The following is a 20,661-nucleotide window of genomic DNA, read 5'->3' on the forward strand; positions in this document are numbered from 1 at the left end:
TTCGGACAAGATCTTGAACTTTACTTACGAAAATCATCGAAGTTATAAGCTTGTTTCAACAAGCGCCAAGAAACCATGGATGAAGAGGCAGAAATTGCTCAATCAATTGCTATACCAGAACTAACCCAGAATCCCCAAGCTAATCGCACATCATCAACGACAGCGAACGAGAATACTGATACGAATACGACAATCAACAACCCCAGTGCTGGAACGGTTGTCACTCGCATTGAGGACATTCTTGCGCAAATCATCAGCGCTTTAGCTACGGGACAAGAGCTGTCAATTCCATTTTCTGCACGGAGGTCAACACGTCGTGCCGCAAATGTACAGCCAGAGCAGGTTCACTTCCCTGGTCGTAACCAGCAGGAAGCAGTCAAGTTTGGTCAGATTTCGGCAGAGTTGTCTCTGTTAATCTGACTAACATGTCGCAGCGCGCATACTTCTCATTCTTCAACTATCACATGATGCTCTTGTATCTGGCACCGTTCTGACCAAGCGGTTAGTGCATTGGCCCCAGATGCAAGAGATGTACTAATGGGCCCATATGCAGCCACATATTTTACCAACACCAGCATCTCTTTGAGAAGCAAGGCCAAGTGGATGACCTTGTTGATGATATTGCTTTCAGTCTTGGTATCAGTCGTGGGGACTTGAATATTGTGCGAGTTGTTAAAAGCGCCCACGGTACTTCAACTAACTGGAGCAGGTTGCAGCATCAAAGGGTGCCCTGGCTGGACCGTTGCTAATACGCTTCCGCGATGGGAGTACGCTGAACCCTTGTTCGGGAGATTTGGTAAGATCTCAAGTTATGACTCTCTGCTTGATTCTGAGTGATGTAGGGAGTTGCTATCCCGACTGTTCAGTCAATCTCAAGCGTCGACGTTCAAAACATCAAATGGATTCTTGTTGTTGAGAAAGATGTAAGACGTACAAATTCTTCGTCGCTTTAACGAAGCTGACTCCTGCAGGCCGTTTTTCGATCTCTCTGCTCGTCCCAATTTTGGAGAACCTGCATCTTCGGTCCTGGAGTGCTTGTCACAGTATGCTTGGACAATGTGAATCGTGAAGCCCGCGCTGACTCAAATAGGCCAAAGGATATCCTGACTTGTCCACGCGCTCGTTCCTGAACTTTGTTCATACACAGTACCCCCAACTGCCACTCCTGGGGCTGTTTGACTACGATCCCGACGGCATCAAGATCTTGCGATGCTACCGACACGGATCCGAAAGACTGAGCCACGAAGCTGATCTCGGTATAGAAGCATTGCGGTGGCTCGGTATCAGATCAGTGCATCTCTCCCGAGGTCATACCAACACCTCACTCAGCAACTATGGACAGCCAAGCCATGTGTCTATCACATCGATCCAGTGCCGTGATCCCGTCACCTATTTGAATGGCAGAGAGCGGGCTGCAGCTATCTCAACACTCAAGAAGATCAGCCTGCACTCTCCAAATGAGCTCGAAGGCTCAGAACTACGACTCGAGTTGCAATTGATGATAATGCTCGGCGTCAAAGCAGAAATTGAGTGGCTCGATGAATCTGGGGACTTGTGTTCATGGCTTGATGGTGAAATTGGAGAAGCACTCATTAGCGAGAGAATCTGACTTGCATGGACTTGTTGAAGGGAAATCTGCTATGGTCTTTGGTGAAGGAGTCTATGTTCAAGGAAAAAGAGGGAAATGATGTATGTATCATAGCGACTAGCTGGTAGTTTCCTCATCCTTTCCATGAAATCGAGGATGAAAATTGAACTTGACTACCCTGCAGCGATCTACACCCCACACTGTGCGAAAATAGCGGGGTATCTAACCACACAGTCCCCTCATCTTCATAAAATTTTACATTCTTGACATGAAAACATCACCAAGCGCATCATCATGGCACCCAAACTCACAGAAGAAGAGATCGATGATCTCATTTACTTTGCACGAGCAGGAGAGCAGGAGGATCTGACAGAGACTATTAGGAGCCTGGCAGAGCGAGAGAATGTCAGCCCTGCTGAGATTGTAGCGGCTGCTCAAGATGCTTCCAACAAGTCAACATGTTTACACATGGCGACAGGAAATGGTCACCTAGGTATGTCCAACCCTGAAGGGATGAAATTTTGCGAGGCCTAGGACCTAGATTTCAATCCAATTGTGAAACAATACCAGGCTGACATCTTGTAGAAATCGTCAGGGAACTCATCCAATATTTCGATACCCAGCCAAAGGAGCAGAAGCAGGCCTTCTTAGACGAGGCAAACGAAGCTGGAAACACAGGTCTTCACTGGGCAGCATTAGGCGGTCACCTCGATGTCATCAAGCTGCTCTTGGAGCAAGGTGCTTCTCCCGCGCTGGCAAACGAGCAGAATTACGTTCCTCTCGATCTGGCGTACTTCAACCACAAGAACGATGTTGCTGAGTACTTCTTGTCAACTGCTAAGAAGCTTGAGGAAAAGAACCAAGAAGAGGGTGGTTTGAGCGCTGCTGTTGGGTCAGTTGAGATCGAGGAGGGAGATGAGAAGGCTGAGGAGAAGAAGGAGACTTCATAGAGGGGTCAATCAAAATGAAAATTGGATTAGGAGGAATGGATCTTGATAGAGGATTCTTGTGATGGTGGAAGCTTCGGAAAAGGATAGGGAGTTTAGGACTATATGAGAATAACGAAAATACTTTTTAAACGAAAAGTTCAATCCTTGGTAGATATGGTTTGAGTTGGATTCGCGACTTTGACGAATGTGACAGTAAGTAGTCAGCTAAAGAAGCTGTGACAGGCTATCTAGGATGATATATGTTCCTGAAGGCTTTGTAGGTGACTACTATAAACTCCATTATCTCTATTAGATATTAAGTATTACTCTATAAATGCTTTGCAACAACCAAATGATTAAGGTAAGGCAATTTCCAACCTACCAGTAACGGAAGGGAAATTAGTTTAAGTGTGTTGATCAGTGAAGAGCATGTGCTATATGAAAGCTATATATATAGTAAGAAAACCCGCCTCCTCTCGTTATTTGCCCCCGACCGGGATATATATAAATATGAAATTCCGACCCCCAAGCCCTTGGTTGATCCGCCCGTCTCCTATAAATACGAAGCCATCATTCCTTTCCGCTGACAGGCCTTTTCGTTTGCGACGTGCTGGAGTGTCATACTTTCGAGGTGGCGTATAGTATTTTTTGGTGGGTTATTTCGAAGCCAGGCATACCTTGCTGAGATATCATAGGCTTCTCAAACAAACCAGTAACTCTCAGCGAAGAGCAGAAATAGCCAATTCAAGCTCATCGTGATGCCTCTTGCAGACAATAGTATCTTGATCCATAATCTGAAGCCCACAGCCAATCCTACTGCAAGTATGTAGAGGGCAGTATATAGAGTATTGGGGACCGTTCCTTGTAGTAGAAACATCTGAAAGGTAATCAAACTCTTAGCCAGCGCAAGTATGTTTCCTACAGAACATTCCTTTACGGCCATCATGAGAAACATGAACCTGATTCTGGCAAGACCCTGAAGAACAAGTATCGTTCGGTTGATATTCGCGTCTAACACGACTCACCGTCCGCCTCCTGTTAGAAATCTCGCCACAACGCATGACCATGGCGTTGAGTTCCCTTTCCGTTCTGTCAACTACAGAATTCATTTCAACAAAGAACTTATCCTCCTCCTCAATTTTCCTGGTCTTTTTATTGGCACATGTCTCGCAGTCACCTCCAATCTTCACAATGGTATATTCCCTTTCGATAGGGGAGCCTGGGGGAGTCGTGTCTGATCCTGGCTTCAGAGCTAAAGCTTCTTCTATGAAACAGCCGTGTCTGTCATTGCAAGGGATGTATGCACCCTGAACGTTCTCCATGTAATGGGGTTTGCCATTGCTAGAGCAAGCATACTGGAGCTTAAGAAGACGACACATGCTGAAATGTAATTCGAGCGAGCCTTTCCTTTTTTTCCTTGCTTTGGGCTTTGTCTCTTTGTGATTTTGGTTGCTGTAATTGGTGGAGCCGGAGGTGTAGGTGAAGGGGGATTAAGAATACTGAATAGATTTATTACTGGAACTGAATAATAACAATGCGTTTGAGGGGCTGCATTATATATGGCTTTTAAAATGTACTTGCCCAACTTAACTGAAAGACCGAGTTGTCCAATATCAATCTGCTACTAAGTGTTCTTCCAGGAGGAAATACACTGCCATCAGATCCTTCGAACAAAGACATAGTAGCCCGAACAATGACGGATTTCAAGTCTAACTTATTTGTTCAGTACAGGCTCTTCTACCAGTTCAATCCTTGAACTCAGTGATTGAAACTTTGAAATATTTGAACACCGAAGAGGTTCTCGAGTCCCCAATAATGGTATAATACCTTCCCAGTTTTCCACAGTAGTCTATGATGTAACTCTGGGGACCGTTGACTCAAAGTCCGCGTGCAACATTCTTATTAGAGAATACAACCTTGAATTCCCAGCCTTTTCAAGTTATTGAAATTACACATGCCTGTGCAGCTAACCAAGCCCAGGCTCTTCTTTACTTGTTCCAAACCTAAATCTGCTTCTCTAGTGATTCTGCCACTAGCGAAAGTGTTTCTCCGACGACATGGACGATCTCGTAGACCTGTATGCCTTTACAAGTTTCTGCCCAAAGTTTCACTGCTGCAATAGCCAAACGTCTTATCCTGTCAGGAAAATCGGATTTGGGGCCTAGCGAAGCCTCTAGATGAGTTTCTTCGACTAGACGGTCGACCATAGAAAGCAGGCGCTTTTCCTCCTCTCTGAGAGCTGACGCACCATCCGACAGAACTAGCTGATAAATGTTTTCAAGCCAGTGGGTAAGTAGAAGGGCGCATCCAAAGTGACTGATAGCATGTTGGACACTCCAATGACCTGTACGGCCACGTGCCACGAATGCAATACCGACTCTCACAGGTATCCTCAAAGCGTAGATAGCATGAAGAACAGCTTGATCAAGGTGCGGAGCACGCAGGGGCAATGGGTTCTGATACGGTTCGAACACTTGAGCTTTGGCGATAGGATCCCGAGATAGCAACTCGCATTGACTGTAGAGGCCAAAGCCAAGATGAATATGAGCTAGTCGGAGCATCGCAGTCGAGTTGAAAGGTAGCGGCGAATTCCTAGAGGAAGGATCGGGGGCAGATTCGATAGCAGAGTCCCAGCAAGATTGCCAGGCACCGAGTGCAGCAGCATAAGTCGCAATGGTACTCTCCGACAGACTTGGCGATGGAGTCAACAGGGCAGACGATACTTGACGCTCAAAGTAGATCTGTATCAGCAAACTCTGGATAAGCATATAATTGCCAAACTCAGTTGCCGAGACCTCCTTGACTAGTGGTTCTCCAGACAGTAATTGCTTAAAGCATGACTGAAAGTTGAGCTTGCGTGGGTCGACCTTTCGTCGTACACGATTCCATGTTTCCGAGTCCGGCGCGTTGAACTCAGCTTCGGAGCAAGGAAGTTCGAAGCTAAACTCTGTAGCTGTCATCTGAGGCGGCACGTTGAAGCAGATGGTTTGAATGTTTAATGTGAAATATGCCGAGAGAAGGGTGCGTCGTCTCTCCTCATCGCGGCCCCAGTCCTCCCATGTATCATCGGAATGTCCCTCTGGTAGACGTTTCAGGATATCGCGGGTGAGAGTAGTTAACTGGCTACTCATAGCAAGTGCCTCCTCAGCGAGTGGTCCATCTAGCCATGACATAGTCATTACAGCAATCAGCAAGGATTGTAGTAGTTCGATGTCGAATTTTGTTAAGACAGCATGGTGATTTGGGGGCGGATCATAGACTTCTGTAGAGCTTGTAGGGAGCGCCGCAAAGCGAGGGAAACCATTGAGGATGTGGCGGTTTGACGCACGACGCCTTTCTTCCAGCTCATGGTTGATCATAGCTTTGGCCACGAAGTACATGGCATACCCCTGAGGGTGCTCAAATCCATAGAAGGACCCTGTAGCTGCCAGCGTCAAGAGAAGCACAGGTGACATGGATTCCAGATTCGTAGTTGGAAGGTGTACGAATGGTAAATGTGGATGATAACCTCGTATCCAGCTTGCGATATATCGAGATAGCGCATGTCTGCTGGGAAGTGTAAATGACAGGGGTATATCTGATCTGTGCTTCGAGAACTCCGTGGAAAGCCTTTCATGAGCAGCAACCGATACAGCCCAGGGATTTGTTGCTACGATATCTTCTGTGGTATCCAACAACCGGTCAACCTTGTTTCGAACTGGAGCTGCTTGGGCTTGTCGTTTCTGGCAGAAAGGTAGAGTCGACGTTGGCGCGCTGCTCAATTCTATATGGCCAGGTGCCTCTAGCTGCAAATGGCTCGAGGGAGCAGGGGCAAGAACTGGCTCGGGAATAAATGACTGAGTAAAGAAGTTTGCTGTATCCGGTGTGAATCCTTGATGTGAGTCTTCAGGGGGGAGAACCTCCCCGAGATAACTATTGATCATGGCCATCTCATCAGGGAACATATCCGCGTTGAACGACTCGAATTGCATGAAGTCAAGGCTATCCAAAGCGCCCGCTGGGGTTACATTGCTGTTGTGGATGGGATCTTCCGGTGGCTCAAAGATATGGCTTGGTGTCTGCTCTTGGTAACCCAATGGCCGATCATGAATTGAAAATCGGCTCATCATCTCTTGTTGAGAAGGCATTGTGTGGGGAGAGACTGCCATAGGCATTAAATTAGAGGGGTTTACTTGAGACTGTAGCTGGTGACTGTGATGATTGTTCTCGTCGCTAGCTTGTGAGATAGAGGGTGAAGTTGTCACAGCCCCGTCAGGCGATATCGCCAGATTTGATTTCGCTTGTTTTCCTGAGCCACTGGTAGAACACTGAGAAAGTCGGCGGTGACGATTTAGTAGATCTCTAAAATCTGATCAGCCCTGTCACCAGAGTAAGCGAATTCTGATATGTCTCACTGTCTTGTAAATGTTCGGCCGCATGGACACCCATATGGTCTTTCGCGTGTGTCTGGAGAATGATCAGCACCACTTTGAGAGTGGCCCCTAGTAAAGTGACTCACGTGTACGAATATGCCTTTCCAGGTGCTCCTGTCTCTTGAACTCCTTATTGCAGAACCTACAAAGAGGCACAGGGAGCCGAGGTCTGCCTTTCATGGTGTAAAGTGGGACGTTTAGTCTGTGATATCATCGGTGCTGTATACTGGACTGCATCATTGAATACAGAAGTGGCGACTTGAGCTAAGTCTGATGGAAAGGAATATAAACATTGGTCAGTTTCAACATCTTCATACCAACCAGGTCAGACAGGGAGTGTTCGTGGTGTGTAGTCGATAACTGACAGAAGAACTGGGGTTGGTCCCAGGGCCCTCCAAGGCCGGCCCGGTCGAGTGGAACCACGTGACGGTATCACCGCCGAACCGGTAACTACGACCGCTAGCATCCAGTGACCTCCCAGCACTATTCCCGATCGTCCAGATACAGGCACCTTAGTCGAAGTTTAATCTCAAGATTACTTAACATATTTACATGAAGCGAGAGATTGACATTCGTTGCTGATCCAATTGTTGTCTCAATTTAGTGTACACTATGATTTACTCTTGTCTTCTCCGGGCCTTTACAACGACCGTTCCCGGACTTACAACACTTCCCGGTGGCTGAGCAACCTTGACTACTTCAGCGCCGACCTGATCTTCACCAACAACCAAATTAATCTCCATCTTCATGGCTTCAAGAACCGCTACGGTCTGCCCCTCTTCCAGTACATCACCAGGCTCGACGAGGACCTTCCATACATTCGCGTTTACAGGTGACTCAATAACAGCAATCTCGTCCGAGTCAACGTCGCCATCCTCATCTGCACCACCACCAGACTGTTTTGAGATGGTCCATTCATCGAACAGCTTCTGCTCGAGTGCAGCCAACTCATCGGCCGCTTCTGATTGGCGCTCTCGCCATGCTTGATACTCTGGGTCCTTCTCTGCTGTATCAAACTTGGCGATGTACTGATCCATATCGATGGCTGTTTCGCTAATGTCAAAGGTATACTGACCAGCCTCAAAATCTCGCTCCATCTTGTCATACTCTTGTTCAGTCACCTCATAAAAACTGACGAGATCCAGGTGATTGAACAGCCAAGGCTTCTTGGGAGAGAAGCCAGGCCGGTTACCTGTCGAATCCCAGCCACCAAGTGTTCGGCCCATGAGTTGGTATCCTCCTGGTGCAGCAACAGGATATATGGCGACTGTTGATCCTCCCAGTCCTACTGAGCCACTGGGCGTATAGCCTCTACTAGGGTTATACTTCTGGCCTGTCAACACCCGCCATGGGTCGAGAGGGAATAGGATAGGTGTTCCGACGAAGAAACCAACGGCAACAGTCAACCATGGTGTTTTGAGAAGAGAGTCCAGTACGTCTCGGCGCGTCGCAAGAGCATTGTTCTTGCGGAGATATTCGACATTGTCTGGGAGATATGCAGCTGTCGGTCTGATGTTCTCCATGTACCGTTGCGCCGACTCCTTGAGTGAAGAGTGGTCAAGACAGACAGGCAGTCTTATCTGTCGAGCAGGGATCTTCACCCCGCTAGTATCGCCAATGTTCGTATCAAAGGCCAGAAGCTGTTGGAGAAGCTCAAAACGGTCTATATGGACCGGGTCGAAGTGCACAGTGAGGGTGGCAATGTTAGGATCACCTCGCACACTGGGCAGTTTCGCAGCTGCCAGCTGCTGAGTGAGCAGTTGGACACAGACTGTGTTTCGCAAGTCCGAAGTCTGGTTGCCATACTGAACGATTATGCTGGTATCACCTCCTTGACGGTATATCACCTGGGGATGTACACCCCTTGCGGGTGACTGATGCAGAATGGAGGATGGGGGCTTCGTGGCGAAGGCTGTTTGGGGAGCACTTACATCCCCAGTTTTGCCATTAGCGAAGGCTGCCAGAGCTTCAAGATAAGCGTTTTTCTCGTGAGTGATCTTCAGAGCATCCTCGTATGAAACGGATTGCAGCCGAACGGTGTCACCGGGTTTGAGTTGACCGAGCTTCCACATCTCCCCAGAGCAGATTGTCGTTGGGCAGACGAAACCACCAAGGTCAGGTCGGTCATTAGCAAATATGATGGGAGACTCTCCAGTAAAGTTGACACCGCCATTGGGATACCCGTACTCGAACACATTAGACGGATGTGATCCTCCACCTCCTCCAGATGTTCGAGCCCACTTCAATCGCGGTCCTTGCAAGCGTATACCACTTCTGCCACTGTTGTGACTGACACTCCATTCCCCTTCATACAACGTCTTCGATCCCTCCTCTGTCAGGATATCATCAGAACCGTACGGCCCATCGATACAACAGATAGTGGTGCTTCCGAATTTGGGTACGTGATGGGATGGAAGGGTGAACGTTGTCGCTTCAGCTGCTTGCACTTTGGAATCAGGACTCAGTGCGAGGATATCGTGTGTCTGGAGTTTTCGACCTTGGTAGCCACCGAACCCAAGCTCTGGGGCGGTTGACTTGGAGCCGAGGAACGCTGGGACGTCGGGAAAGCCGCCTCTAACAGCGAGATATGCTCGTGCACCACTTCCAGTGACTTTACCTAGACTCAAAATCTGACCTTGTTTGACCACAAGTCTGGACCACAGCGGCTGCGCGCCACCGTCGACCGCAATGGGAAGCTCGGCACCACAAATACTGACAATCGCGGCCTCATGAAACAGCAACTTGGGACCAGATAGGGTCACCTCCAATAACTCAACTCCTTCATCGTTGCCAACCAAAATGTTTGCTATCCGAGCACTAAGATCATCCATGGGTCCTCCTGGGGGCACGCCGTGTCCAACAGAGACGCGCCCTGGATAATCCTGGATCGTGGTGGATACACCGGGCTCAAGGACTTGCATGGAGCAACTCTTAAACTCGAAAGTCGATAGCGAATTGGTCAGGGTGTTCCCACTTGCGAATAACTCCGAGTCTAGAATTGCAGAGAGGTACTCAAGGTTAGACTGAGTCCCCTGAAGTTCTGTATCCGCCAGTGCTGCAAGCATCTTGCGTCGCGCAGCTTCTCGACCGTCGGGACTATGGACCATAACCTTACCGATTAAGGGATCGTAAAGAGGAGTGATGCGCTGGCCGCTTTGGACCCAAGTGTCAACTCGCACACCATCGCCTTGTGGCCAATGAACGTGCTGGAGAACACCAGGACTGGGTGCGAAGTTACAGAGCGGTATCTCGGCATAAACACGAACTTCGATCGCTGAGCCAAGGGGCTGAGGTCTTCCAAGGCCCTTGAGAGTCTCAGAGGGGATGCCAATTTGGCCTCGAAGTTCGTAATCTGCTTGTCTTAACATCAACTCGACCAAGTCAACTCCGTAGCACAGCTCAGAGATACCATGCTCCACTTGTAATCGAGTGTTCATCTCGAGAAAAAAGAACTGCGCAGTGTCGTCGTCAACAAGAAACTCAACTGTGCCAACGCTCTTGTACTTCAGCTGGAGTGCGTAACTGATGGCTGCGTCAAGCATTCTTTCGCGTAATCCAGCATGGCGTTCCAAGAATGGGCTCGGAGACTCCTCGACAACTTTCTGGTGGCGTCTTTGTAGCGAGCACTCGCGTTCTCCAAAGGCGACAACGATTTCCCCGTTGCCTGCAACTTGGACTTCGATGTGGCGAGAACGAGGGTAGTACTTTTCCAAGAAGACTCCCTTGTTCTTGAAGAGCGTACCAGCGCGACTCTCGACCATAGCAAAAGCTTTCGCAATCTCATCTGCTGAATTGCAAATCTGAAGACCCATACCACCGCCGCCTCCAGTAGCTTTCAGCATAACAGGGAAGCCCAACTCTGTCGCCGCTTTGGTAGCTGCTTCAGCAGACGCCAATAGTTGAGTTCCAGGGATGACTGGGACATTGGCCGATTGTGCAATACCTCTGGCCTCGTGTTTTAGGCCCATGGCTCTTATTGAAGCCGTGGAAGGGCCAGCGAAGATGATGCCAGCAGAGGAAATTGTGTCAGCGAACTCTGCGTTCTCACTGAGGAAGCCATATCCGGGAAATACGACATTTGCACCTGTGCGCTTGCAGATGTCCAATATGGCATCCCTATAAGTCATCAATGTTTAGATGCCGTAAATTCGTAAGATGAAATTTCTATACTTACCCGTCTGTATAAGCCGAGCTATCCTCGCCTGGTAAAAGGATTGCTTCGTCTGCCAACTTCACATGCAGTGAAGTTGCATCTGCATTGGTAAACACTGAGACAACTTGAAGCCCAAGTTTCCGACAGGCATTTATGCAGCGAACAGCAATCTCGCCGCGATTCGCTATTAACACCTTGCGAATGTGCTGTAGTGGGTGTAAGTCAAGTGAACCCATGACTGCGACGGAGGCGAACTGAACAGTTCACTACAAGACGAAAGATGTGATAAGACAGATATGAGAAGAAAGGTAACCTTTGGGTAAACGTCCGAAAGATTGGACTTATTATGAACTGATCAAAAGCATGGAATGAACGTATGAGTCTATGAGTAGCAGCTTGGAGGTGTTATCAAAAATGGGGATAGCCTCTCCACCTCCAGGTTAAGATGCACTATCTCGATAGCTTATCTACCCCAACGCGGGGTGATCGAAAGAGGTAAGAATTTGGGCACCCGGAATTTGTGTTCCTATTATGGTAAGCCATTGGGGTAGAAGTTGTAGGTGTAACAGGATCCCCATATCAGTGAGCTCATTGAGGCCACAAGGGATACGGATGTACAAGTGTTGCGATGATCTATAGAGGCTATTGCGGAAACATTTGGTAGCAGGCTAAAAGTTTGGAGCTGAGGGATGCTGAAATCCGTATCTCCACGGACACAGTTAAGTAATTATTGGAGAGCAAATGGAGAGTATCATGCCAGTATTTGCATAGGACTTTCAGTAACCGCTGGTACGTATCAGGATTCAAGGTTAACAATTGCGACCGGGTTGTGACGGCGCTCAATTCAAAATGCAATGATTTGATTTGATTCAAACTATCGAGAAGAAAGTGACTGCTTGGCCGAACGACACTAAATCTCTGCTTTTCTACCACTGAACCTTCAGTACCTGAGGGACGGAGGATCAATGAGCAGTCGCACCGTAATGCTCAATGAGATTCCAATAAGAATGCGCGGTCCATCTTCTCAGAGGCTTGCCAACATATATCATCATGATCGCAGTGCACCAGACAGCCCCTCCCAACACGGCGATGAGGATGAATGCATTGCGAAGTCCAAGGTTCTCAATCATTGGAACCACGGCGTACCCAAACGCGAAACCTGGATAGTGTTAGTAGTGAAGATATGGTGATTGAAGTGTGTACATACCCATCATGTTGCGAATCAAGATGGTCGATACAAGACCTTCGCCGGCGACCTCCTTGTAAGTGTCAAGGATATAAGTGAAAGCGAGATTGGAGCCCATGGGAAGAGTTACGCAGATCAATCCGAGGCCAAAGACAACTCCAAACCAGTGGATATGATACGAAGCGCCAACACCGTACAGCAGACAGCCTGCCGGATGCATGACAAGCGCGACGAGACAAGTCCAGAGACGCTGCTCGGGTTCCATGACACCTCCATTTCGACGGGCAAGGAACAAGGCCAGGGCATCTGACATCCAACCTGAAAGGAAGCACCCAACAGTGACACCGATAACAGAAGCAAGGTACGTGAGTCCAATGTTGTTGGCGCTGAAGTTGTAAGGTGGGTTTCCCAGGATCAGAGCTAGAGAGCCTCCAACGACGTTATACCAGGCGAGAATTCCACCGACGAGGAGGCCACCGAAGCCAATACCTGGGAAGGAGAAGAGCAGTCGAATGGGGAGGAAGAAGAGCTTGAAGGTGCTAGGCTGTCGCGAGTCGTGATAGCCCCAGACCTTGAGCTTCCCTAAATATGTCTTTTCGCTCTCACCTGGTGTATACGCCGCTGCCTCCATGGATCGTGATGTGGACTTCTCGTCTTGGACTGAAGGGTCTTGCTTCTCTGACGGAGCCTCGACGTCCTTTCCGACTGTCGCGGAGGCTTTGATGGTAGCTGGGTCGAGTGCAGCTGTATCAGACAGGTTTCCGACGTCGTGATGGCGGTAGAACATTGTCTCCTCAAACAGGAAGAACGTAATGATAGCGACGCTTCCTCCTATGATAGTGAGGATGTACTGGATCCATCGCCAGCCGAGCTCTTGAGCGACATAGCCAGATGCCACGGGTGCAAGGAACGCGCCGCACCATAAAGTCCAGCTATAGGCACCCATATAGAAGCCTCGGTCATGCGCGAAGAAGATGTCTCCAATAATGACTTCTATAAGAGTCTCTTGGGGTGAAGCACAAATACCAAGCAGAACTCGGTTTGTGAAGAACTCTCCTCTCGACTTGATGAAGGCGGTCCAAAGAGTAATACCCGTGGTGAGAATGACAGACACAATAAGAGTGAGGCGTCGACCATATGCCAGAGCAACGCATTGAGTAATCATCGTTCCCCATCCCAAAAAGAGGAACAGAATACCATTGCCAGTACTCAAATCAGCGATCGAAATGCCAGTGTCTTCCTCGATCAAGATGTAAGCAGGTGATAAACCTGAGATCATGGCAGCGACGAAGAAGCACCATACCATGGCGCAGACGATATTTCTTGTCTTTCGAGGGATACTCCAGCGTAAAGGATCATCGGGGTCGTCAGTGGGCTGCGGAACGAGGACGATGTCGCGTGATTGTTGGCCATGCTTCACGTTGAAGATGCCTTGGACATCAACGAGCTGGACGGTTCCAGGAATGGCGACTCCAGAAGTCATTGCACCAGTATTTGATCACGAAATAAATATCAAGAAGACAAAAGGGACAGCAACGAGAATTCTGTGGATTTTGAGAAGAAAAATATTTAAAGACTGCACCTTGTCTTAAAACATCACAGCAATGCAGATCATCAAGACATCTATATGATTTATACTACCTTATTATCACTTACTAGACGAAGTGGCTTGCGATAGGCAATCTAGACAACCTATTTCTACCCCAACCTTTCGAGTCTTATCGCGCGACCCTTGATATGATGAACAGGGGGAGCTAAGAGCTGAGCTACCATCCCCGCATTGATAGCTCGTCATGTGTGACCAGGACCGGCATTCTTTGAGGGCAGATTGAGTGGTCTGTACTTCTGGCCATCTTATTAACATTCTTAGCGAGGAACGAACCAAGTTGTCACTTGGAGGTGTGTCAGACAACCATGCTGTCGGTACGTCTCCCGTTCTGCTGCTTAAGCGCAGTAACGGTTTCAAGTATACGATGGTATAGCATTTCGACATTCATTTTGTACGAGTAATCAAGCAGTCAAAATCATGTGAGTCTAGGTTGTTACACAGTTTTCAATTTCTATGGAAAACCAGATTTCCTGCTGTATTTATCCTGTTGGGATAATGTCTACAATCTATGACCATTGGTATTCTGTGAAGGAAACTTCTTTCGGTTCGCTTCATTCACTGCTTGTCGAACCAGCTTCGCATTTTCCAGCACAGTCGGCGAATCAGAATGCAGACATATGCTGAACGGCTTCCCCTTAAATCCAAAGCTGAATGCATCCCCATTCATATCCTTCCCTGTGTCCTTCATAGCCGCACCAAACGCCCGCTCATGGCATAACTCCGGCGTTACAGGATGAGATTGCGCAAAAGGGACAAGTCTTCCCTCTGGTGAGTAGTCGATATCAACGTAGACCTCTCCTTGAAAGGGAACGCCCATCTCATTACACATAGCCTCCTGTTCTGGGTTCTGGCAGGCGTATACAGGAACTTTGAAAGTTGCACAAGCTTCTAGTACAGCTCTCATTATTCCCTTGTCTCTTTGCATGTAGAAGAAGAGTTCTCCGTGAGGTTTAATGTGAGAGAGCTCAACACCTTCGGCGTCCAGCATTGCTTTTAGAGCTCCAACTTGATACAAGACCATTGCATACATGTCCTTGGGGTCGATTTCCATTTTTCGGCGTCCAAAGCCAAAGAGGTCTTGTAAGCCGGGATGAGCACCAGCTTTGACTCCATGTTGCTTGCAGAGACGGACTGTCTTTAGCATGATAGACGGATCACCAGCGTGGAAACCACATGCAATATTTGCTGCATCTATGAGAGGCATGAGTTCCTCATCTGGACCCTATTAAACCTTGGTTAATATCTGGTAACAAACACTGTCTTTCAGAGATCTTACCATTTTCCATCGGCCGAAGCCCTCTCCCATATCAGCATTGATCTCATATCTTTGCGCTAAACCAGTCATGATGCAGGATTTCTGATAGAATGAATGATAATTCGACTTCGAGATAGGTCGACACTCGTGCTCAAGTCATGATTCGACGAGGAATTTGTGCTCATTATCTCTCCAATACACGTGATACCTCCCCCCGTTCAGTTGTCTTGTTACAATATGACGTTACTGATCGCTGAACCCCATGTAACATTGAAGTTAATCATGATTGAGGGATGACAGTTGGGGTAGAAAATGACCGTCTTGGGAAGATTGGGGTAGTAAGCCTGATAAGCAGTTGGAGCTTATCACACACCCCTGTCGGTATACAATCACCTTTAATCATATCTTGATTGGATACCCTGGAGCACTCCATATTTGATATTGTAGCAACTGGAAGGCTGGATCGATTGTTGTGTTTTCGTCAGGACTTCCGCAAGCCTTGATAGCCTTCCTTAGGGAGAAAAGCGAGCTCCAGTCGACTACAGAAGTTTGATTCCTGTTTCATTCCGATTGCTCCTCCGTACCATGAATCACATCCTTAGTTCCAAATATTGAAGGAATTTTCATTACTTAGAAGGCTAAGGCGCCCAGGAAATAATCGAGGTGCGAACAAATGATGACTCACTTAAAGCTAAGGGCTCTTTCAAAGAATATTTCAGTTATATCAAACCCATGTAACCCATAGTTGAGTTGAAGCAATACTCGTTAACTGCTCAACATTGGGGCTCCGCCTAAGCAATGAAGTCGGTTATGGCACTTCTCAGACCCGTGGCAATAAATAGAGCGGTCATGACAATGTGACCTTTTGAAAAAAAAAAAACACCAATGCTGAGTCAATTTGAAACTGGGACGCATCCTTAAGCTCGCCTCTTGTGATATGGACTCATCTGTCGTGTGTTCTGACAGACTGATGTAAGAGCCCATCAGGGTTCTCGCCTACCAACCCTTTTGGTGTCGCTAAACCAAGATACCTAGCTTTTTGCTCGCAAAATCTCATCTTTGACTATTTTGAACATCGTGGGACTTGAATGAATACATATACTATACATCTCAGAAATCCTATTGTCAAACCTCTCATCAGAATGGAGCACGAACCAGTGGAGGATATACCCCATTGCCATCATCACCACCACCATCTGCAGTACCATACTCATCATCATCACCATGGTCCATCTCATGAAGTCCCGAGGTCAATGGGAGAGCAGAACAAGGCTCACTACAAGTATGAACCTTTCAACCTACTATGGCCCTCGCAAGGACTAACTCGTGCCAGTAATGCTCCTCCAGCGCTATTTCGATGGCCTTGGATTATTGAGCTGTGCAATCAAATATCAAAAGAGCTACGCTCCAACATAGACTGGATTGGTATCAGGCCACCATCTTCAAGACCGACAAAACTGTTAGATTACGCCTGCGGTGATGGCGTGGCGTCTCGGGTAAGATCCAACGACGTTAACCGTTGAACTCTATGCTGATTTTATTAGGCGCTCGCACCCTTCATGTCTACAGTGAGAGGTATGGACATAGCATCAGGAATGGTAGAACAGTATAACAAAATGGCACTGAAAGCAGGCTATACGTCGATAAAAATGCGAGCTATTCAGGGTGATCTTATCGATCCCGAGTTGACGCCGTCTCCGGAGACCAACACGCCAAGATTCTTTGATTTTGACGTGGTAGTCATGTGCATGGCTCTCCATCATATCGAAGACCCGGATAACATGATATTACAGCTCTCAAAACGACTGAGACCTGGAGGAATCTTACTTATCATTGACTGGGTTGCAAGCTCTGCGGGCAGTAGTGCTCAGACAGGAAATCGAACGCTAGGAGCGATTAGTAGAATGGGGTTTCAAGAGAATGAAGTAAGGAGTTCGTTTGATAAAGCTGGACTTGAAGATTGGGCGTGGAAGTTGACCTCGGCGCCGTCTCAAGTACCTAGAGAGATTGGTGGTGAACAGCAATTGTTTCTTGCTCGGGGAAAGAAGCCATTTAGTTAGCACGTACAATAAACCTGATTTGAATTTGTCCAGTCATTGGATCAAGATATTGACAGTTGTCATTTCCCCACGACCACCTGGACTTCTCGCGATGAAGGTGATATCATCCATGAGTTTCTTGAGTCGTTGCTGGATAGTCTAGACACGTTGCTGTAAGGTTCAAGCGCCGGGTCATCTAATATTTTAAACTCTGCACAACAAAGGAAACTCCCGACTCTATCAAAAGCCAGATAGTCTTGAACTATCACCCATCAGCCCTACGTGACATCCAAGAGGTTCTCGTTAAATGCTTGGCTGTTGAGGGAATTCCAGTCTGCAAAGCCGTGACTGGCTACCACGACAAAGACATCCACTTTGGCCAATGGATCGATCTGTAACTTGGCAGTTTTCAGGTATTTGATCAAGTCGTTGAACCAGTCATGGGAAGGATTACTAGACTGTTGCATCCGCCAGGATTCGAGGCGCAGCAAATGATCCTTGTCGTCAGTCACACGATGACTCGTATCTTGTTAAACTTGTCTCTTTTCAAGCTTGGTGGACAACAAACTCTGCAATCTGGCCATGTCCATGAGATTTGGTGCTGATTCTCAATGAACACATATCCACTTCTGAATACCACAGTTCTCCTGCATCTTGCTCCAGGCCACATGCTCTGAAGCTGTCAGGTGGAGCATCAAGCCAAATTAGCGGCCTGCATACGCCAGAACAAAGATGATAGGCCATCAAGAGGCGCTTGTGCCGCTAGAGTTAGCTCAACTGACTGCTACAAGCGAGCTCCTGGACTCATTGAATTCAACGATATGATCTTACCTATCGTGTCAGCTCATCCCCAGAACCCGAAGCTGTGCCTCTTCTTAGCTTGCGTCAGCATAACCATTCCTTTCAGGCATCCAAACCATTTAGAGAAGCGCCACGTTTCGGAATAGGCAAGGTGACAGGCTATATACCCGAGCTTTTTTCATTTTTCGTGTTCAGTCTCACCCTCTATTTTAACCTTATTTCTTCATTATCCATAATTTCAACCAACATATCAACACAACCATTTAGATCACAAGACGTAAGCATTTTTAATGTATTTTCTGATTTTTCGCTGACATCTCACCCTAGAGCCAATATGAAGCCCCAAGTCCTTCTCACGGCTGGTCTCGCTACCGTAGCCATAGCCGATCAATGGCCCATGGCCAAGGAGAAATGCGGTCGTCTTGGACCCATGGAATGGGATCCTAATGACCTTCCTCCCGATGTTGATGTCATGCAAATTCGAATGTGCGCTGATCATCCTATGGGGGCTGGAAATTACTGGGGATGGGGCGAATATCTTCCTGACTGGTTTCCTCGCAACCCTTTTGCTGACATGGAAATCGATTGGCTTTGGTGGCCTTAGATTGGGGTGTGATGTGACATTGAAGGGGTATCCGAGAGATGAAGAATGCGATTATGCGTAGAAGCGCCAATTTCAGTGAATATAACTTGTTGCACATCTCAATCAAAGGGGTTTTGTATCCTAACGAGGTTTTTCTCCTTTGCATTTCCCAAGACCTCACTTCTAGACGAGACTGAACTATAATTTGTTATAAACTTCAGAAGAAAGAGCTCAGCAAGCCCAGTGTTGGCCATCGGAAGAAGTATGTTCAAGTATCACAAGGTATTAATCAGTATCCAGTCGTAAGTTCCCTCTTAACAGCATCCTCCAGAGTCTCCAGATCTTCCTCCTTGAGTCCAATCCTCTCATTGTCCGTCTTTTCATAAAGCGTGCCGCCCTCGGACCAAATTCGTCGGAGTGTATATGAAACAGCCTTGGGATTTCCAGCAGCCCACCCCTTCTTCTCGGCTTCCCTCAGCTCATCGAGAGTGTAGCTTGAAACTTCCCACGGTTCACCGCCAGTCTGCTTCTCAAGCTCCTTCAGAATCTGCTTAGAGTTGACGACGAAGGATTGGACGATCAGGGCGCGGTTGAAAGACTCTGCGGGGTGACGAAGAGCTGCGACTACAGCCTTTCCAACGCTATAAAACATTAGCCACAGCTCTATGAAGAGTGATCACAAGATGAAACTTACTCAGGCATAGTTGTGAAGCCAATCTTGCCCTCCCCATTATCAATCAAGACCGCCTTCTTATTCTTATGATCAAATCCTCCAGCCTCAATGACGTCAGGCGAAAGGGTAAAGTACATATCGATATACGGCCCAGTAACGACAAAAGTATACTTCAGACCATTTGCGTTTTCTCGAATATACTTTCGTACCTTGAGTTTCAGCTGATGAGGCTTCTCACTGGCGCTCTGAGGACCGTACTCGATATCTGTGCCGTATTCTGAAGGGAAAAACCACTTAACTGAACCAGACTCAGCTGCGAGTTTAAAGAGCTCAATCTGTGTCTCGATGACATTGCGTCCCACTGCACTGATGACAGTGTCGACGCCTTGGTAAGCCCTCTTTACGTCCTCAGGATTATTGACATCTCCTGTGATAATCTTGACTGCCTTTGACTTGAGCTCTTTGATCAATTCTGGTTTCCTGGTAACTGTGTCTTCCGAGGTGAAGATGGCCACATGATCGAATTCTGGCTGGGCATTTGCGATAGCATTCGTGATATATCGCCCAATGTTACCGGTAGCTCCGAAAATGAGAATGCTCTTAGGTTGAAAGTCTGCCATTTTGGTAACTCGAGCGATGTCAATAATTGTCGTATGTCGAAACGCTGCGATTATAGCAGTTTCAAGTTGGATTTATAAGCTTTGATCCAGTACCGTATTTATAAGCTGCAGGATATTAGGGTTCTTGACTTTGTCTAGATTGGAAAGTGAATGATGGTCGGAGAGGAACTAATGTCAAAGCGCGCCCTTTGTTATCACGCCCTACATGAAGAAGTTTATAATGCTCAGGCAGCTCAGCTCATAGCGGGCCGAAGCGGGGTTGAGCACGATATATTGCTATGAATTGCCTAATGTGGTTGGTAGACTAAGTTTGTCAGCCTCGATAGTTGAGTCACTTCAGTTGAATCAACTATCATGAAAATTGCAATACCCTCTATATCAATATCATGAGTTCTTTCAACTTCACCTACACTTTTGTTTTTGGGTGACTCTTGATGTTACGGGAAGCTAGATGACTGGTTGCACTATTAATCGTTGCTCTAATTTATATACTTTGTGTAAATCTTATTATTGAAGTTTATAAACCGTGGCGAGGTTCAACTGAAGCCCCAACTAATCGAGAGACTCTATTATATGAATTTTGCAAATAAACTTTTAAAAGTGATCACATTAAGGAGAAATCCTTATCTTGATTCGCTGCAGCACCATTTGAACAGACTTTTGTCTCTTATCAAGTGTGAATTCTGAGTGGTAATTTAACCCGGTTCAATCACAGGCAGTGAGTGGCATGTTTCCGAATTGAACTTGATAGGTTAAGACAATTATGTGAATTTCATCAAACAAAGACAAAAGGGTTCACTCGAGAGGGTCTAC

The 20,661-nt window shown here is 47.3% G+C and overlaps 9 protein-coding genes across 10 annotated transcripts; 4 read left to right on the forward strand and 5 right to left on the reverse strand.

The window, feature by feature from the left end:
* Window positions 1-75: 75 nt before the first annotated feature.
* On the forward strand, window positions 76-1,784 carry FOIG_03717 (uncharacterized protein; the record flags this gene model as incomplete). Its single annotated transcript, XM_031201719.1, has 7 exons — window positions 76-385; window positions 435-501; window positions 554-662; window positions 710-796; window positions 843-923; window positions 972-1,043; window positions 1,091-1,784. The coding sequence occupies 7 exons, from the start codon at window positions 76-78 to the stop codon at window positions 1,607-1,609; spliced, it is 1,245 nt and encodes a 414-aa protein (XP_031069243.1). The 3' UTR covers window positions 1,610-1,784.
* A 61-nt stretch (window positions 1,785-1,845) lies between these two features.
* On the forward strand, window positions 1,846-2,695 carry FOIG_03718 (uncharacterized protein). Its single transcript, XM_031201720.1, has 2 exons — window positions 1,846-2,081; window positions 2,174-2,695. Exons 1-2 carry the CDS (start codon window positions 1,883-1,885, stop codon window positions 2,536-2,538), a joined length of 564 nt encoding a protein of 187 aa, XP_031069244.1. The 5' UTR covers window positions 1,846-1,882; the 3' UTR covers window positions 2,539-2,695.
* A 1,308-nt stretch (window positions 2,696-4,003) lies between these two features.
* Window positions 4,004-7,282, reverse strand: FOIG_03719 (uncharacterized protein). Its single transcript, XM_031201721.1, has 3 exons — window positions 7,016-7,282; window positions 6,912-6,963; window positions 4,004-6,858 (listed from the first exon to the last, which is right to left on the reverse strand). Exons 1-3 carry the CDS (start codon window positions 7,107-7,109, stop codon window positions 4,521-4,523), a joined length of 2,484 nt encoding a protein of 827 aa, XP_031069245.1. The 5' UTR covers window positions 7,110-7,282; the 3' UTR covers window positions 4,004-4,520.
* A 212-nt stretch (window positions 7,283-7,494) lies between these two features.
* Window positions 7,495-11,318, reverse strand: FOIG_03720 (uncharacterized protein; the record flags this gene model as incomplete). The annotated part of the gene is made up of 2 exons (XM_031201722.1): window positions 7,495-11,045; window positions 11,104-11,318. The coding sequence occupies 2 exons, from the start codon at window positions 11,316-11,318 to the stop codon at window positions 7,547-7,549; spliced, it is 3,714 nt and encodes a 1,237-aa protein (XP_031069246.1). The 3' UTR covers window positions 7,495-7,546.
* Window positions 11,319-11,925: 607 nt separating this feature from the next.
* FOIG_03721 (uncharacterized protein) lies at window positions 11,926-13,893 on the reverse strand. Its single transcript, XM_031201723.1, has 2 exons — window positions 12,290-13,893; window positions 11,926-12,241 (listed from the first exon to the last, which is right to left on the reverse strand). Exons 1-2 carry the CDS (start codon window positions 13,749-13,751, stop codon window positions 12,045-12,047), a joined length of 1,659 nt encoding a protein of 552 aa, XP_031069247.1. The 5' UTR covers window positions 13,752-13,893; the 3' UTR covers window positions 11,926-12,044.
* A 386-nt stretch (window positions 13,894-14,279) lies between these two features.
* Window positions 14,280-16,054, reverse strand: FOIG_03722 (uncharacterized protein). 2 transcript variants are annotated; one of them, XM_031201725.1, is made up of 3 exons: window positions 15,959-16,050; window positions 15,154-15,901; window positions 14,280-15,099 (listed from the first exon to the last, which is right to left on the reverse strand). In XM_031201725.1, exons 2-3 carry the CDS (start codon window positions 15,220-15,222, stop codon window positions 14,377-14,379), a joined length of 792 nt encoding a protein of 263 aa, XP_031069249.1. In that variant the 5' UTR covers window positions 15,223-15,901; window positions 15,959-16,050; the 3' UTR covers window positions 14,280-14,376. The 2 variants fall into 2 exon arrangements, with proteins under 2 accessions (XP_031069249.1, XP_031069248.1); XM_031201724.1 differs by having other exon boundaries at window positions 15,154-16,054.
* Window positions 16,055-16,145: 91 nt separating this feature from the next.
* On the forward strand, window positions 16,146-17,337 carry FOIG_03723 (uncharacterized protein). The gene is made up of 3 exons (XM_031201726.1): window positions 16,146-16,414; window positions 16,466-16,628; window positions 16,677-17,337. Exons 1-3 carry the CDS (start codon window positions 16,221-16,223, stop codon window positions 17,190-17,192), a joined length of 873 nt encoding a protein of 290 aa, XP_031069250.1. The 5' UTR covers window positions 16,146-16,220; the 3' UTR covers window positions 17,193-17,337.
* A 418-nt stretch (window positions 17,338-17,755) lies between these two features.
* Window positions 17,756-18,855, forward strand: FOIG_03724 (uncharacterized protein). Its single transcript, XM_031201727.1, has 2 exons — window positions 17,756-18,249; window positions 18,300-18,855. The coding sequence occupies exon 2, from the start codon at window positions 18,307-18,309 to the stop codon at window positions 18,574-18,576; it is 270 nt and encodes an 89-aa protein (XP_031069251.1). The 5' UTR covers window positions 17,756-18,249; window positions 18,300-18,306; the 3' UTR covers window positions 18,577-18,855.
* FOIG_03725 (uncharacterized protein) lies at window positions 18,608-20,099 on the reverse strand. The gene is made up of 2 exons (XM_031201728.1): window positions 19,250-20,099; window positions 18,608-19,196 (listed from the first exon to the last, which is right to left on the reverse strand). Exons 1-2 carry the CDS (start codon window positions 19,846-19,848, stop codon window positions 18,845-18,847), a joined length of 951 nt encoding a protein of 316 aa, XP_031069252.1. The 5' UTR covers window positions 19,849-20,099; the 3' UTR covers window positions 18,608-18,844.
* Between the last annotated feature and the right edge of the window lie 562 nt (window positions 20,100-20,661).

Source organism: Fusarium odoratissimum, assembly GCF_000260195.1.
Source record: "Fusarium odoratissimum NRRL 54006 unplaced genomic scaffold supercont1.4, whole genome shotgun sequence".
In the NCBI taxonomy this organism is placed as follows: domain Eukaryota; kingdom Fungi; phylum Ascomycota; class Sordariomycetes; order Hypocreales; family Nectriaceae; genus Fusarium; species Fusarium odoratissimum.